This window comes from Mustela putorius, unplaced genomic scaffold (genome assembly GCF_011764305.1).
Source record: "Mustela putorius furo isolate JIRA1106 unplaced genomic scaffold, ASM1176430v1.1 tig00004039_pilon_pilon_pilon, whole genome shotgun sequence".
Classification (NCBI taxonomy): domain Eukaryota; kingdom Metazoa; phylum Chordata; class Mammalia; order Carnivora; family Mustelidae; genus Mustela; species Mustela putorius.
The window spans coordinates 683,249-699,776 of NW_025422174.1; the positions used below are offsets into that span (position 1 = coordinate 683,249).

The window sequence follows — 16,528 nt, forward strand, 5'->3', positions numbered from 1 at the left end:
TCGCTTGAGAAAGTGGTCTGATGCCCACCAGACGAGACAGGAGTTGTGACTTCTCGGAATCCGGACCCCAGCCAGACCGACCTTTGGGGAGGCGATGGGCAGTCGCTAGTGTGCACTGAAAGCGCGCGTGGAGACGCTCGCGCGGGGCTGGCGGACCCCGACCCGCGCGGGGCAGCCCTGCTCTCGGAGCCGGCCCGCGTCTCTGTGATGCAACAGGCCGCGTTTCCGCAGCCTGGCGTGCGCTGCGCTCGGGCGGCCGACACTTCCCCAACGGCGCGATGCCGTCGCCGGCCGCGGCCCGGGTCTCGGTGAGCGCGCCCACCGCGGCCGGCCCGGCGCCGGAGGTCACCGCAGCCCGCGGCTCCGCCTCTACTCCGACCTGGTCCGGCCGCCGCGACCCCGCCGCGACCCCAGACGCCAGGTGCAGCCCGAAGGCGGACGAGGCCGCGAGCCCCCGCAGAGGAGCGGCCGCCGAGGGGGCCGCGGGGCCGCGCGAAGGCGCGACGGCGGCCACCACCCTGCGCCCGACCCCGGCCCCCAGCTCCGACGGGGCCGGCCCCGGCAGGAGCCCCCCGACGGCCGCAGTGAAGGCTCCACCCGCGGACCCGACAGGCCGCTGAGCCCACGGGCAGCCGTCCGCGCGGGCACAGTGCAATGAAGGAGGTCACCGCGGCGCTGCTCTCGTCTGTCCGCTCGCGGGGGCGGGGGCGGGGCGGGGCGGGAGGGGACAGCTCGCAGCCTGCGTCCGGGCCGGGCAGGCACACGCCGGGCACCCGCTCACCGCACGGAGGAGCCCCGCACGGAGGAGCCCCGCGGCCCGGTGCCAGCGACGGACTACATCTCCCGGGGTGCAACGCGGCGCTCCCGGCATCCCATGCGAGCGAGGGGCGCGGCGAGCCCGGCGGAGGGGCTCCCGGGCCGCCGGGATCCCCGCCGAGCGTCACCACCACGGGGGCGGGCAGCGAGGGGCCGGCTGCACGCACGAACCGGCGCCTTCCCCCTGCAGACGTGCTCCTCCTGCGAGCGGACTCCGGCATCCGAGCGGCAGTTAGGTCCAAACGGAACTCGACGCTGGGTGGTTAGGGGAGGTCTATGGAGGGCCTTGGGGTTCCCGTGCCAGCCAGGGCAGCGACGGGAGAAGTGTAGCAGCCCAAGCCTGGGACATTTAGGGCAGGAAGAGGGGGACGTTTATTCATAACAATTAACAGCCTGTACAAGAGCTCTCTAGAGCAGGGCCTGCGGGTCCGAACGGGCCCTTGCACCTGCCAGCAGCTCCACCTTCCAGGCCGCCGTCTGCCGCCTTCGCACCCCATGGGCGTTTGCTTGGGCAGGCGGCACAGGGAGCATCGTGGGGACAGGCTCAGTCACAGGGTGTTCGATGAAGCTCCTCCACCTGGAATGATTGGAAGTTGGCCCAGCCCCTCGTCTGTCCCTTCCCCTCCTGGGAAACTCCGCCTCCACTGCAGTTAAGGCCATCAAGATGAAAGCAGGGTCAGGCTGGGGACCCAGTGGAGTCTTGGGAAGCACGGGACGGGGGCAGGTGAGTGGGTTTGGAAAAGAAACAGAGATGGTGTGGGGGAGGCTGATCGGAATAGAAACTGATGATCTCGCTTCAGCACTCCGGAGATGAGTGCAAGGCGACCGCAGCAGCCGGAATCCCCCCAAAAGAGGACCGTGCCCCCCACCCAGGGGGTACCTCCTTAGGCCCTTAGCGTAGGAGCCAGACCAAAGAGCCCAGGGGAGTCCACAGGAGGGAAGCCCCACCCAAGTGTGGAAAGTCTCCCTGGGCCCTAGAGTTGAGGGGCTGGGGAAAGTGGCCCACCCTTGGTCCTCACTTGTGGGTAAGCAGGTAGCAAATGAGCATTCTCTTGGGTAGGAGGTCACAGCCTGGGGGATCGCACCCTTTGGACTAGGATGGGCCCGTGGAGACAGCGGACTAGGAGTCAGCCTGTGGAGAAGGGCTAGGGCCAGCTTCCGGGAAGCTCAGGTGAGTGCTCCAGGCTCCACAAGCTGCTCAGAGCAGACCCCTCCTGCAGGGCAGCTGCGCCCCAGGCTACATCTCTGACTGTGGGGAGAAGACAGAATGGAACATGACAGATCTTACTCCCACCAGCATGCACTGGGACCCCCAAACCAATGAGGTGGAGAGGGGCTGGGCCCACAGGGTCTGGAATGGAGCGTAGGGGCCACTGAACGTGGGGTAGGGAGGGACTGGAGGCACAGCCCCCGGGTCCGTGGGTGTTCCGAAGTCCCCTGAGTTGCGGGTTCAGCTGATGTAGACGCGGTGGAAGTCGTGGGCACCGAAGGCCGCGTTGCACTTGGGGCACTTCCTCTGGCGGGCCTCATAGCGGCCCCGCACACACTCGAAGCAGAAGACGTGGAAGCACTTGGTAAGGACCGCGTCCTTCTTGCGGGTGTTACAGCAGGGGCAGGTCAGCCGCGCCTAGGCCGGGCAAAGGCAGCAGCTCGGGCCCAGTCCTGATGGCACCCAGACCCTGAGCTGACGGCAGGAGGTGGTCCAGGCCACGCCCACCACATACAGACTCTAACTCTCCCCAGAACCAAGAGGTGGGGCAGAGCGCTCTCTGGACAAGGACTGAGCAAGCTCTCAGGACTTGACAAAAGCAGAGTCTGGATTCTACCCTGCTCACCGGTACCCGTGAACAACACGTCCCCGCTCAAGGCTGATACTCTACAGGCTCAGCCTGGGCTCCTCTGCCCTGGGGCTCGAGCTCTCACTCCTCTGGCCGCCTCTGGCCAAACCCCAGTCTTAGCTGAAGCTGTCTGTCTACCTCTCCTCCTCCGCACCTGCTAAGTCACAGCTGGGCAGAGCGGTGCCACCGGAAATCCGCCGTCCCTACCCTGAACTGAGCGCACGCCTGGTGCCACCCAGAGATCTGGCTGGGTCCCTGGACTCACTCTTCTCTACGAAGGTTTACAAATCTCCTCTCCTGACGCCCCCCACCGGCCACCAGATCTCCCCTCTAAGTCCGGGAATCCGTCCACTCCGCATCCCCCAACAGTCCTCCTCCGCTCGCCCGGCTTGAAATCGCAGCCCAGCCGACTGCGACTGCGCCACGATCAGGCGTTCCCCCGCTCGCAACCCACCCCAGGCAACCTCTCTCATCTGGGAAACCTCCCCCCCCGCCCCACGGCCGGCCCCCAGCTGCCTCTGCTTCCTCAGGGCCAAACCACAGGCTTCTCTTCCTCTCTCACGGAAGCTTTGGGGTCCCAAGGGGAAAGAATGGGCCGTCTCTTACCGGGCCACAGACCCACCCTGGGGGACCACAGCTGATGGAGTGCGCCCCGCTGCCTCTGCTCACGACCCCCCAACCCCCTGTCGTCCAGACAGTCTCCTGCTTCAAGGGCCTCCCCAGCAAGCTTCCCCCGGGCACCTCATTTTCAACATCCTGGAGACACACCGTCCGCCACCACCTGCTTCTCCACAGTCTCCCTAATGCCGTCACGTGCCCCTAGTCACCCAGCTCGTTTCTCAAATCCGGGACGCCGGCGCTCAGCACCTCCCGCCGCCTCCCTCTGCGCATCGACCCACGCGGAGTCCGAGCACTTCTGCCTCCTGATGTGTCGCACACCCAGGCTAGCTCCCTGTCCACTCTTTGCCTCAGTGACTCCAACAGCGGAACGGGCTTCTCTGCCTCTAGTCTGCCCCTCCTCTGCGGATCTAACAGCACATCAGGCCACATCACTCTCTGACTTAAAACCCTTTGATGTCTCCATGCGGCCTGCAGGATAAGCCACGCAGCTCAGCCGGACCCACCACACGCTCCAGGGTCTGACGCCTCAGGTTTTCCTCGGATGACAGTCATTCCAGGAAGCCTGCTAACCCCCGGAGCTGCCATGCGCCCGGCCTCTGCCACCACAGCGCGCATCACTCAGAATACTCGGCCGCCTCCCCTTGGTCGGCTTCAAGAGGTCCGACACTCAGGCTAGCTCCCGGCCCTCCCACGCCCGGGCCTGGCCCAAGCACACACACGGCACCTGGGCAGCTGTTCGAGTCCCCACAACCAAGGTGCTGTCCACTTTCTGCGACTCGTTTCGGGGGTCCCCAGACTGTGCACTCCAGCTGTCACCAACTCGCCATCTGCGAGTTCCTGGGTGACGGGGCCTGCCTCTGCCCTGAGCCCCACCTTGTACTCTTTGATCTCCTCCTGGAGGATTTCATCGGCGTCCGCGTACACCTCCACCTTCCGCTGCTTCTCCAGCTTGCGCCGCAGCCGTGAGATGTCCTCCTGGGGCAGGGGGAGGACCAGTTAAGTGCAAGGGTTCTCCTCCGGAAGCACCCAGCCCCAGGCCACAGCAGTGACCCTGAGCCACACGGCCCCTGCCCCACGCACACACCTGAGCCCTCTTGAGATTGAAGCTCTCCTTCTCACGAGCAGCCCGGCTCTCGGCCAGGCAGGGCTGGATCTCTCGCAGCCGCGTCTGCACGTGCTCCAGCTGCACCTTCAAATCCTCGGCCAGCTGGGCCGCTTCCACAGCCTGTGGGTGGGATGGGGGGCACCGATCACCTGAGCCTGGGAGTTAGGGAAGCTCCAGATGCCTGTGCTCCGTGTTCCAGTGACTCTTGCTTTTGGGATCAAGTCCGGTATCGTCACGAGAATCGGTCCTGCCTCCTGACCTCCCCACTTTCGCCTCCCCCCGTTCTCCACAGCTCCCGACACACTCCCCCGCACAGCCGCATGATGCGCAGCCCATCCTTCAGCCTCCGCGGGGCTCTTCTCTGCTCCCCTCAACTCCCACAGCGCACACACTTCTTCCCGGTGGCCCCCAAGCCCCAGCTCACACTCAGCTCCCGAGCCAGGCTCCCCCGTTTTCCTTTCACGGCACCTTAGTGTCCTTCACAAGACTTACTGGGATCAGCAACAGCCTATTTCTCCTGTGGGACTATTGGCTGGTTATTTGCCCCTCGAGACCGGAGGGTCCCACCTCTGGTAGGGCCCCCTGGTTCCAGGTTCTCCGCAGCACTCAGTGCCGCGGGCTCACAGCAAGGGCATGACTACGACTGCTTTAATGAAGGAAATGGGGAAGAAAATGAAAACCAATGTTGACCTTCAGCCTGAGGTTTCATACAACTCTGTGACAAGGACCAGCATGCCTACTTTACAGCCAACCAACACGGTGCCCAAAACGTGGGTTATGGAGCCAAGGAGATCCAGGGCCCAATTCCAGGTCCGCTCTTTCCTGAGCAAGTCGGCTGCCCGCCCTAAGCCTCCGTTTCCTCACTGAGGAAAGCAAGTAACAACACACACCGCCTCACGACCGTTCTGAGACCAAAATGCAAGCGGCCGGAGATAAGGCTCAGCGCGGGGACTGGAGCCCGGTAAGAGCCCGGTAAGCCATCCAGACATGAGCTGGGCTGGGAGCCGGGGCCCAGCAAGGCTTCAGCTGTGAGCCGCCATCTCAGGCTGCTTTCTCCCCTGGGGCCTGGCCTCACCTTCCTCTTGTTGAGCTCCAGGGCCTGGCTGCGCAGCGTCAGCTCCTTCTCCACACCCCCAAGGCTGCCCTGCAAGGCCCGCTCTTTCTCCTCCAGCTTCTGCACGGTCAGCAGCTGGGCATCCACCTGAGGTCAGGGGTGCTGGCTCAGTGCTGGGGAGCCGCTGGCCCTTCCGGCTCCAGCCTGCAAGCCCCAAGCAGCCTTACCTGGGACTTCAGCCCCAGAACTTGCTCGCCCAGCTCGTCCTTCTCCTCCCGCAGCAGCTTGTGAATCTGGTTGGCCTTGATCCGCTCCGACATCAGCTTGAAGTTGGCGTCATCCTTCTCCCGAAGCTGCTGCAGCAGCCGCCCGTTCTGCTCCTGCATGTCTTCGAAAGCCTGGCCGGTCACATCCATCTCGGACAGCAGAGCCTCTTCTTCCTGCGGCCAACGGGCAAAGAGGACCCCGAATACGGAAACCGTGGGAGAACAGGGCTGAGCAGCGTGGGCCCCGACCATCTGCTGGACGCGCTCCACAAGGAGTCACGGGAAGCCCAACACTCAGAAGCAGGCGGACCGCAGGGGCTCTCACCTGCTTGGTAGCACCCAGCTTGCGCTGCAGGTGCTCGATCTGCTCCTCCGCCTGCCGAATGCGCCGCAGGGCGTCCTCGTCCGCGATTTTTTTGCTTTCCCGCCTGTCCCTCTCCTCCAGCTCCCGAATACGGTTCCGCAGCTCATCAACCTACAGCCACCAGAGAGTGAGCGCTGGCCACAGCCTGCTGCTGACCCAGGGCACTGCTCTGGTCAGCACTCCCCAGGGCAGCCTCTGTGCAGGCCCTGCAGGCCCTACCTGTCCTCACCTCAGCCTTGGCCTTGCGTTCAGCTGCCATGAGCTGCACCTTATCCCGCTGTTCCTTGGGTGCTGACTTGTACATGTCCAGCAGCAGCTTCATCTCCTTCTGGCTTTCTTGGGCCTTCCTGGGGAGCCACAGGAGGAAGGCTTGGTGACTGGGGCTGGAGGCCACTTTGGCAGGGGTGCGAGGGAAACAGGAAGAGGGGCTCACTTGAGCTCTGCTCGGAGACCTTTGAGGAGCTCTGACTCCTTCCTCTTGGCCTCCTCCACCTTGGCCTTCTCCCGATCAGCCCTTGAGAGAGCTGAGGCTACAGATGGGGGTCCCAGGCCAGGCCCTTCCCGCTCCCGAAGCTCCCGCTTGGGCCTGGGCTCAGGTTCTCGGCCCCGAGACGAGGAGCCCTGGGACCCAGGAGCTAGGGCCTGGGCCTCCTCCTCGGAGGGGACCGGCTCGTCCCTCTTCACCGAGGAGGCAGCGGTGGGGGCACCGGGCACTGAAGCCATCTCCTTTCTGCCGTCAGGGGCAGTGACAGGGCCTGGCCCACCCTCTTCTTTCCCTGGGGCCGGGGCACTGAGGCTGGAGTCCTCTGGGTGGCCCAGGCTGGGGATGGAGTGGGTTGAGCCGCTGGCCTGGGCCCGGAGCTGCAAAGACAGAGAACAGGGCTGAGGTGAGACGGTGCTCGCCCAGGTCCAGCCAAGGGTCTTCCCAGGCAGCCCCTCACCTTGCCGATCTCCGCCTGCACTTCCCGCAGCTTCCGCTTGTACCGCTGGGCGTCCCCCTTCAGCTGGTGGTTGTGGTTCTGGAGGCTGCTGATCAGGTGACGCATCTCCCGGTTGATGGGTCCTAGGAGAGGGTTGGGAAGAAGTAGTTCGACTGGCCTCGGCACAAAGGGCCCAAGCCCTCCATGGGGGAAGAAAGGGAGCCGCAGCCATCATTCCCACTGCGGACGACAGGGCAACTGAGGCCTTATGTAGAGCGTGATCACCTCAAAGTGATAACCTAGCCTCAAAGGAAACTCACCCAAAACTAACACGAGACTTCCTACTTGGGTTATTTCTGTTAACGTAGATTTTGTTTTAGTGTTTCCAAATTTCCTTTAAAGGAACTTATGACTAAGATTCACCCAAGTAAATGAGTCCGCTTTCTTTGTACTTTTCAACAAACGTCACCTTGCAAATTTCACTTCTCTGGCCTCCAGAACCGAGACCTCAACCCCCTTCTCCCCGTGCTTCCTATCTTTCTTCCCTGCTTTCTTCTTCTGGACGTATTTGCCACCATCTAAGATCTGGTTAGGCAGGTCTATTTTTTACTTTGTTGTCTTCCTTCACTACAATACTGTTCCACAATACCAGGGATCGTCTGTGTTTTGTTCATGGACATAATCCCAAAGCCTGGAAAAGAGCCCGGCTCATCGATCGTGTTCAAAAATCTTCATAAAATGAGCGAATACCTCTGAGAGAGACACGGTAGGGCCAGAGAACCACAGGCGGGGCCGAGAGCTCATGTTCTGGCTGTGCCTGCTCTGTCAGCCACCTCACCTGGTTGTGACCCTCACCGTGCCTTTGAGTCTGGTGGCAGGAGCCCCGTTTTGGCCAGGGAGAGGCGGCTCTGCGAAAGGAAGGGGCTTCACCCCCTCGCATCTGGATAAGCGGCAACCCCACACCAGGGACGAGCAATCCCAGATAAGGTCCCCCCTCCACCCTGCTCTCACCACGTACCCGCCTGCTCGTTGGCCGCCAGGTTCTGTTCGAACTCGATGCGCAGCATCTCGTACTCCTTGCGTACCTGGGCCAGCGTGTCCTCCAGCTGGATGACCTCCGTGCGCAGCTTCTTCTGCAGCCCCAGCTCATCGCTCTGTAGGTTGAAGCGTCAAGGACCCACACGACTCCTGAGCCCCCTAGCAAACTCCTCTCCTCGCATCCCCCGAGTCCCCCCCGACCTCAGGCCTCCGTGGCTTGGGGCGAACTTATTCCCAAGGGACCCCTGGCAGCACACAGGGGCTGCAAAGGCCAGCGACACCTTGACACTGAGGTCTGCTCCAAGGCCGTACCTCCATGTGCTCAATATGTCTCAGGTGGGAATTCTTGGTAGCCAGCAGCAGCCCCCGGGCCTCATCAAGCTGCGTCTTCACTTGCAGAGACTCGTTGTAGAGCAGCGAGAATTGGGCCTGCAGCATTCGGTACTCCCCCGTTTCCCGCACCACCTCCTCAGGAAGGCTCCGCAGGGCCACCTACGGTCAGGGTGCCCATGAGCGATCAGCAACAGGATTCAGGACCTGGCCACTACCTTGCAGGTTTAGGCCTCCCAGTCCCAAACAGGGCCCACCTTGAGGCGCTCGTTGGTCCGCACAGCTCCCTGAAGTTCGGCCTGCAGCTTCTCCAGCTCTGCCATCCGGCTGTTGGCCAGTTCCTGGTTCTCCTCCAACTCCGCATTCAGCATCTCAAACTGCAGAATGGGAGGAGCTACGGGAGGCAGGGCCGGGCCGGGATGCGGGCTTCCCTCTCATCCCCACCCAAGGTGGGCAGTAATGGGTTCTGAAGCCCCAGGGACAAGCCAAACCCAAGCGTTTTCCTAAGGGCTTCCAGGTAAGTGGGAGAAAACACTACGTCATCAGTGCTGGGAACCAAAGCTCATAACTGACAGGGAATCAGAAAAACCTTCCTGAAAGACCTGAAAAGGAACCTGAATTAAGGCTTAACAGGGAACAAAAATATGTTCGATGAACAAGAAGTGAGACAGCCCTCCCGGTGAGACGGCTCCTTCAGCTAAGCATGCCAGTCAACTCCAACACACTTCCCTTTCCGCTCCCTTTTTTCTGAAGATTTATTTACTTTCACGTGTGAGAGAGAGAGTGTGCACGTGCATGAGCGGGGTAGGGACAGAGAGAGAAGCAGACTCTCCACTGAGCAGGGAGCCTGACAGGGGACTCGACCCCAGGACCTGGTGATCACGACTCGAGCTGAAGGCACACACTTAACCTGATAAACCACCCAAGTGCCCTCATCTGTGTCTTTTCTGTGCTTTTCCTTTGGGGCACCTTTAACCACCTGATGAACTATCTTACTTCCTGTTTATTCCCCCCACTAGGACCCGAGTTCCATGAAAGCTTTGCTTTTTGTCTCTTTTGTCTTCGCCTGTGCCTGCTTCCAAGCACCGTGCCTACGATTTAACGTTAATAATTACTTACTAAATACACAAATCAATGAATAAAACAGAGCAGCATGAATGACAGGGAACGGACTCAGAGCATGCAGCTCTCTGTCCTAAATTCTGAGGGGACTTTCATGGGTGGGGCCGAGGTTGTAGGAGGTACGGGAAGAATGGTGCCTACTCACCTTCTGCATGCTGAGTGTGATCTGGCCCCCCTGGAAGCCGGAGGAGCTCCCAGACACATAGTAGCCAGAGTTGAGCTGCGGAGAGACAGACCCATGGGGGTGGAGGAGAGAAGCAAGGGCTCCACGTGCCTAGCCATGGCTCCGTCTGACCCAGCACCCAAGCCCCACCTGCTCTAAGGCTTCCGCCAGGTGCTTATTGAGCTTCTGCTCACGCTTGCGCAGCTTCTCAATGTCCCACTGCAGGTCCTCCACTGTCGTCTCCATCTCCAGCACCTTGGTCTCTGCTGATGTCACTTTATCCTGGAGCTCAGAGTACTGGAGACAATGACAGGGTCAGATGCTTAGAGCAGGGAGCTTGGGTCCCTGAGAGCCTTCGTATGTGTCTAATCCAAACCCTGCCCTGGTTTTAATCCCACCTCCAACGAGATGCGGTGGTGCTTCTCCTGTAGCTGGGTGGCCAAGTCCTGCAGCCGCCGGTTCTCACGACCCAGCTCCCGGGTGCGTGCCCGAGCCACCTCACCGGGGGGCTCACTGTCCCCTGAGAAGGCAGGGCTCGGGTAAGAGCCAAATCCAGGGCCATGGGGCAAAGTACTAACTCATTCTGGAGTCTGCTATGTGCCCAGTGTGATCCACCAGCTGTCTTGCCAGTTTCTCAGGACAAAGCCCGGAGTCTTTTATCTCCACTGCACAAAGGAGGAAACCAGCTCAGAGAGGAGAACCATCTGCTCAGAATGACAGGACTAGGGCTGGGAGAGCCTGTCAGCCTGCAAAGCCTGGACACTTGCTACTACGCTTTGTGGGTCAGCCGCTGCAACTAAGATCTGTGCAGTGTTCCAGAGAAGTCTCCAGCTGGAAGGCAGTGGCCCCAGAAGCATCAACTCCTCCCACCTCTCTGGAGCGCAACCCCACGAACCAAGGGCAGAGCCGCATCTACTAACTACCGCTTTCCCAAGAACGTGGTTAATTCATTCCCTGGAGAATTATGGCTGCCCCTGGACTCGGGCATTGGGGGGACACAACCAGACACAAGTGGGGACGGACACCTCTGCGGTGGGACACAGAGAACTAACCTCGGCTGTACACTCGCTGACAGAGTTCCTCCACCCGGCGCTGCAGGCGGTCTGAGGCCTCTACGACTCGGGACACGGCGGCCTTGGAGAACTCCATCCGGCCCTGCAGCTGCAGCTCCACCTCCTCACTACTGCTGGCGCCCAGGGCCACCACAAAAGCCAATGCTGGCTCACTGAGCGGGGGCCGCAGCTGCACGGGCAGGGGCTCTGTGGGAGGTGGACAGACCCTCATGAGGATCTCATGAGGTTGAGAGCAGCAGTTACCGCCACTCCATACCAAGTTCCAGACTGAGCCCTTTGACGCCCTGTGGCTCACGGATTCAGCACGCGCAGTGCCCGTTAATACACTGGTGTCCCCATCATCAAAGTGAAACTACGGAGGCCCAGGAAACTTAAGTAATTTCAAGGCCACGGAGCTTCCAAATCATGCCTCAGGGAAGCCGCCTCTGTGTTCGCCATCTCAACGAGACCCACACGCAAGCGCACATACACTAATTCCGTTTCATGGGCTCCTATTCTTTTTACTTGTGGTTTATAATCACTTCCTCCCCGATGGCAAAGACAGTGTTTCTTTTTTGGCTTATCTTTGTCTCATCCAAGGCTGTTACAGTATGAATTCACAACTATCACTTGGTATTGTTATTTTCTGAATTAAATGAGTGTCAAACCTGACACGCACTATGAACCAGGTCACTCAGATTCCAAAGCCTGGGGCCCGAGTCCTTAACCGCTACTGCTCAGCTATCCAAACATGCAGTCAAATGTGTGTCTGCGTGAAGGGTGGGGAGGAACTCAGGAGATTAATACAAAAGTTCCCTCTTCAGCAGGACCCTTCCCAGGACTTAATTAAGCTCCCCAGCTCCTAGGGCTCTGGCCCTACCCCTCAGGTCCGACGTCCCTGGCTCTGTGAGAGGGGTCTCATCACGCGTCGGCCCCTCCTGGGTCCCAGGCGCCTCTGTCCCTCCAGACAGCTCCCCCTGGCTCTCATGGTGTCGGAGAAGGGCTTCCACAGTTTCATCCAGCTGAAGGGAGAAAGCACCAAAAATGTTAGGACTCCCTCAGGTGCTGCCCAGCACGACGCTGGTTTCCCAGGAGAGCAGTCTGAGGACGGGCAGCTGGATGGAGGCCGGGTCTTGGGAAGCAGAGGGGCAGCCACCTGGGCCCAGTAGCGATTGACAATGAGGAGCGTGGCGTCATCTGTGGCCTGCCGCTTCTCCAGCTTCTCGATCCGCTCTCGGAGCTCGTCCTCACAAGCCTGCCGCTGTTCCAGCCGCTCTGCTAGTTTCTTGTTCTTGAACTGCAGCACCTTGAGGTCCATCTCCTCCTACCAAAGGGGAACAAACGGAGAGGAGAGGGTCAAGCAGGGCCCCAGAGGGCAATCACGAGGGAGAGAGGAGCGCGCTGGGGCGGCGAGGGCAGGACCCCACCGTAACCACCGGCAGGACCTACGGACATCTAGGCACCCCGGAGAAAGCCGCTAATCGAGCGGGGGGCCAAGGCCTGCTGCTGCCTGTGTCTAACTCTCGGGTCTCTGACAAGCCGCGCGCTGCGGCCAGCCCGTTCCCCGTCTGCAGACAGCGGGCAGAGGTCCGTCCCCGGCTTCTCAGCCGCGCGTGCTGGAAGCGGCCCCGCTCGCCTGGGGAGCAGGGAGCACAGGCTCCGGACGGTCCGGCGCTCGGAGACGGGACGAGCGGGGAGCGCCGGGCCAGGGCCCCACGCACCGTGGACGAGATGCCGCCCAGGCGGATGGGCTCTATCAGCGTGGTGGTGGTCTTCTCCTCGCGGCTCGGCTTCTTCTCCGGGGGCCCCGAGCCCCCGTCGCCCGCGGCGCGCTTGTTGCCGGGTCCGGACATGGCCGCGGCTGCGGGGAGCGCCGCAGGGTCTCCCGAGGGACGGCAGGAGGGCGTCGGCGGCACTCCCGTCCCCTGAAGACGACCGAGGGCAGAGGTGGCGAGGCGGCCAGTGCTCCGCAGCCCCAGGCCTTCCCCGCACACGCCTGCCGGGACCCTCACCCGCGGCGGGCCCGGCCTCGCGCCATCTTGGACTGCACCGGACGTCACCGGCCTCCTCGGCGCACTGCGCAGGCGCCGCAGGCAACGCCGGATGTGGCGAAACTTCATTTCCTGTTTCTATTGGTCGCGCTTTGTCCCGCCTCTCGGGGCCGGTTCGGTCTCTTCCCGAACACCGCCTCTTTCTCCCGGTGATTGGCCAGCAGACAGTTCCCGTGGCAACGGACACCACACGCCCATCCTCCAGCCCTAAGGGCATCGCCTACCTCCAGTTAGCCACTTTGAAGCGAGGGCACGGGGGCGGAGCCTGAAACTTGCTGCGCATGCGCCCTGGCTTCTCACTGATTGGTGAGCGCCCTCCCCTTGCTCCCCCCCGCCCCGGACTCCCTTAGCAACGGTCGCCGTTGAGACGGAGGGAGACGCTCGCTGCGGATTGGCCGCCCCGGCCCCTCTGCGCCGCGGATTGGCTGAGGCGTCGCCGGAGGGAGGACTTGACAATCGCGGCCCGAGAACCGGCGTTCCCAGGCCCCGGGCGGGACGCGGCCCGCGGTGACCCGCGCCCAGGAAGAGCGACGAGATGATCCGCCCCAAGTGCAGCGAGTTGACGGCCCTGAAGATCCCGTCGGAGCGTGACCAGCCCTCCGCGCTGCCGCGGGAACCCCCGAGGGGCCTCGGCTCGGTGGACGGGTCCGCCACGCGGATGGCGACGGGGGCGCGGCCCGGGCCCGGAACCACGGCGGCCTCGGAAGAAGCGGATGAAGACGCTGCGGCCACCTTGTTCCCGGTGAGGGCGGGACAGCGCGGCCCGCCCCGCCGCGCTGGCGAAAGGGCTCCCCGGCAGGGCGTCCCGTCGAGGCAGGGGTCGTGACTCCAGGTTGCTGGTCCCGGGCCGTGCTCGGGGTCCCGCGAAGCCTGGGCGGCCGGCGGGGCTCGCACACAGGCCTTAGCATGAGGACCTTAGGCTGGAGAGTCCGGAGGGGTCAGGGACTGGGGCCGGGGTGGCAACGCTCCGCCTGCCCACTCGGCTTTCTCTCCGCAGCCCCCGCTGCCCCAACCGCGGATCTGCCTGTGGTGAGTGGGAAGGACCCGGGGGAAAGCGACACCGCGCGCGCGATTCCCCCGACAGGCCTGTCCGACAGCCGCGGCACCCCGTTTGCTAGATGAGGGAACTGCACTTGTCCACGGCGACTAGAGCTCCAGGCTTCCGGCCTCCCCGGTCCAAAGAGGGGGCTGGGAAGGCGCCGCGGCTGCGGAGGCACCACCCGCGGCTGCGGAGGCACCACCCGCGGCTGCGGGGCCTTGTGTAGCCGGAGACAGAACCCGCTACCTCACCCTCCGCTTTATAAATGACGAGAACCCCAGGCGCTCCTTTACAGCACACACCACACCCCTCACTTACAGATGGAGAACGTTACACCCGCAGAGGAAGTGACTTGCCCCGTGAGGGTAGTAGAAGGGCGAACCCTCAGGCTGAGGTCTCCTGGTTCCCGGTTCCCAGCCCAGGGCTCTAGCCATGTCAGCCCCGTCAGGGGACTAAGGCCTGCGGCCACCAACACCTGTTCTCCTCTTTCCTTACCGCAGGAAGTACCTGGATACGCATTCCATGCACAGGCTGCAGAAGACAGCCAGCACGGAGGAGATGAGGGAGTATGGGGACGGGGCGGGGAAGAGCAGAAGCGCTGGCTCCGGGGAGGGCTGAGAGGGCCGGGCTGGAAGGCAGGATGCGCAGCTCCAGGGTACGTGGGGCACCGGTGCGGGGTGCGGAAGGGGCTGCTCAGTTCTTCCTTCCTGTCTCCCTCCCAAGGGTGCTAGCTGAGCTCTTGGGGCTAAGCTGTCCTGAGCCAAGCCCGAAGGAGGCCATCACCCTAGACCTCTTCTCCCACGCACTTATCTTCTGCCGTCAGCAGGGCTTCTCGCTGGAACAGACATCCACAGCTTGTGCCCTGCTCCAGGACCTTCATAAGGCCTGTGTTGGTGAGAGGAGGCAGCGACCAAAGGGTTTCAGCCCAGGGGACAGCGGAGGCGGGGACTGCACACGGGGCCGCGGGAAGCAGTCGTGGGCCACCCCCTGCAGTCTGGTTCTGCCGTCACAAGCAGCATTTTCACGCACACGCTACTTCAGCTCTGAAACCACCGCTTCCTTCCAGACAGCACCAACCTGACGAGACCGTTCTGAGGAATACTGTGGGTACTACCCACCAGTACAGAGACAGGGCTCAGGGAAACAGCTCCTCCTTCAGCTCCCACTTTGTTCCGGGAACGGATATCCTGGGGGATGTTCAACAAGGGCTGAAATTCCGTAGTTTTTGTTTTATTCTATGTTACTTAAGGGCAGGATCTCGTCTGCCTTGTCCAGTGCCTGGAACAGTGCATTGTGGGTGCTGCTGAGTGAGTTGATGAAACAAGCACTTAACCTTAGAGCTGTTCACTTCCAAAGCTCATGCTCAGTAAGGTAGCTGGTGAGGGAGCGAAATGAGTGACGATCCAGGAGGGGACTCACTTGTTCATCTTGTTTCTCTCCCAGCAACCCCCCTGGGCAACGTGGAGGAATGTTACCGCTACTTCATCAGTGTCCTTTTTTGCCACGGAGTCAGGGTCAGTTCCCCTGACACAAGATCCTCGGCCTCCCACAGCTAAGCTCTAGCCCAGTCTCCTGGCGCACATGCCTCACCCTCGTCTTCCTCTGAAGGCTGCAGGGGCTCTCCCTGCTCCTCCACAGCTGGGCACCTGGAGAAAAGGTCAGGGTTCCTGGGCGAGGTCAGTCCGCTCACTCCCAACCACCCCCACAGCGGCCCCCCTTCAGCATCAACCTCTTTAGGGAGGAACAGCTGCTGGCCCTGGCAGATTATGTGGTCAACACCTACTTCCGCCACTTCAAGCTCTACAAATACGTCTTCACGCCCCAGGTACGGAGGCCGCCCTTCACCTCCCCCACTCGGCGCAGACGTCCGCCTCTCAGCCTCTCCTCCTCCTCCCCAGGTGCGACTGGATCTGTCTTTGACTTACGTGGGGCTGCAGCCCCCCAAGCTCTTGCCAGAGGAGGAGACAGGTAGGGAAGAAGGCTGGGGCTGGGGCTGGGGCTGGAGTTGGGGCTGGGGCTGGGGCTGAAGGCTCTTCCTGCTTCTGGCCTGCAGAGAAAGGCGGCGAGGAGGTGGAGCAGGGCGTCAGCCCACAAGAGGAACCAGAAACAGGGGTCCAGCCGGAGCCGGAGCCGGAGCCGGAGCCAGAGCCAAGTGAGGATGGGTTAGGGTCCCCCGTGACTTTGGGCAGGTATAAAATGAAGGGTATGGACCACATCAGGACTGCATGTCTGTGTTAGGGACAGTGCCCTTTCTCCAAATGCTTCCTTATGCAGAAGTCCAAGGTGACAAACAGGTACTAAGACGCAGCTGCTGGGGGGGAGGCAGGAGCTATCTGCCTGCGGATCAGCAACCCGGAGGACCTAGGCTGGCCAGCTCCCCCACCTCTCTTCGCGGAAGGGGGGTGTAGCTGCTTTCCCTGAAATAAAGCTGCAATGCTGCTGATGCGGCGGCACAGCATCTCTGCTGACCTGCCCCTTCTTCCCTGTCCCGGCAGGCCGGGTCTCCAGCCTGCAAGCCTACATCAGGACCCAGATGAACAAGGAGCTGAGGCAGCTCCAACAGCTGATGGAGGAGCAGCTCCAGGCCAGCGAGGACCGGCTCAGCAGCAAGCTGACCACCCTAGAGCGGCCCTTCCAGCCACCTTCTGGCAAAGGCAAGAACAAGACCAAGTGACCCCCAGCATTTTCCCCAATAAACCCCCAGGGCAGGGCAGCCCCATCCCCGCCCTGCTCCCTGAGCACCTTCTGG

At 62.0% G+C, this 16,528-nt stretch overlaps 2 protein-coding genes across 2 annotated transcripts; one reads left to right on the top strand and one right to left on the bottom strand.

Moving 5' to 3' along the window:
* Nucleotides 1-1,164: 1,164 nt before the first annotated feature.
* Nucleotides 1,165-12,779, bottom strand: RNF40 (ring finger protein 40). The gene is made up of 19 exons (XM_004773862.3): nucleotides 12,411-12,779; nucleotides 11,846-12,013; nucleotides 11,570-11,711; nucleotides 10,690-10,896; nucleotides 10,036-10,157; nucleotides 9,788-9,934; nucleotides 9,620-9,694; nucleotides 8,610-8,729; nucleotides 8,335-8,514; nucleotides 8,003-8,138; nucleotides 7,006-7,127; nucleotides 6,498-6,925; nucleotides 6,294-6,411; nucleotides 6,026-6,175; nucleotides 5,662-5,874; nucleotides 5,456-5,581; nucleotides 4,360-4,500; nucleotides 4,149-4,250; nucleotides 1,165-2,443 (listed from the first exon to the last, which is right to left on the bottom strand). The coding sequence occupies exons 1-19, from the start codon at nucleotides 12,540-12,542 to the stop codon at nucleotides 2,267-2,269; spliced, it is 3,006 nt and encodes a 1,001-aa protein (XP_004773919.2). The 5' UTR covers nucleotides 12,543-12,779; the 3' UTR covers nucleotides 1,165-2,266.
* A 375-nt stretch (nucleotides 12,780-13,154) lies between these two features.
* On the top strand, nucleotides 13,155-16,520 carry CFAP119 (cilia and flagella associated protein 119). The gene is made up of 9 exons (XM_004773860.3): nucleotides 13,155-13,482; nucleotides 13,738-13,769; nucleotides 14,280-14,345; nucleotides 14,503-14,672; nucleotides 15,223-15,293; nucleotides 15,488-15,604; nucleotides 15,678-15,747; nucleotides 15,833-15,931; nucleotides 16,275-16,520. Exons 1-9 carry the CDS (start codon nucleotides 13,276-13,278, stop codon nucleotides 16,451-16,453), a joined length of 1,011 nt encoding a protein of 336 aa, XP_004773917.1. The 5' UTR covers nucleotides 13,155-13,275; the 3' UTR covers nucleotides 16,454-16,520.
* The last annotated feature ends 8 nt before the right edge of the window (nucleotides 16,521-16,528 follow it).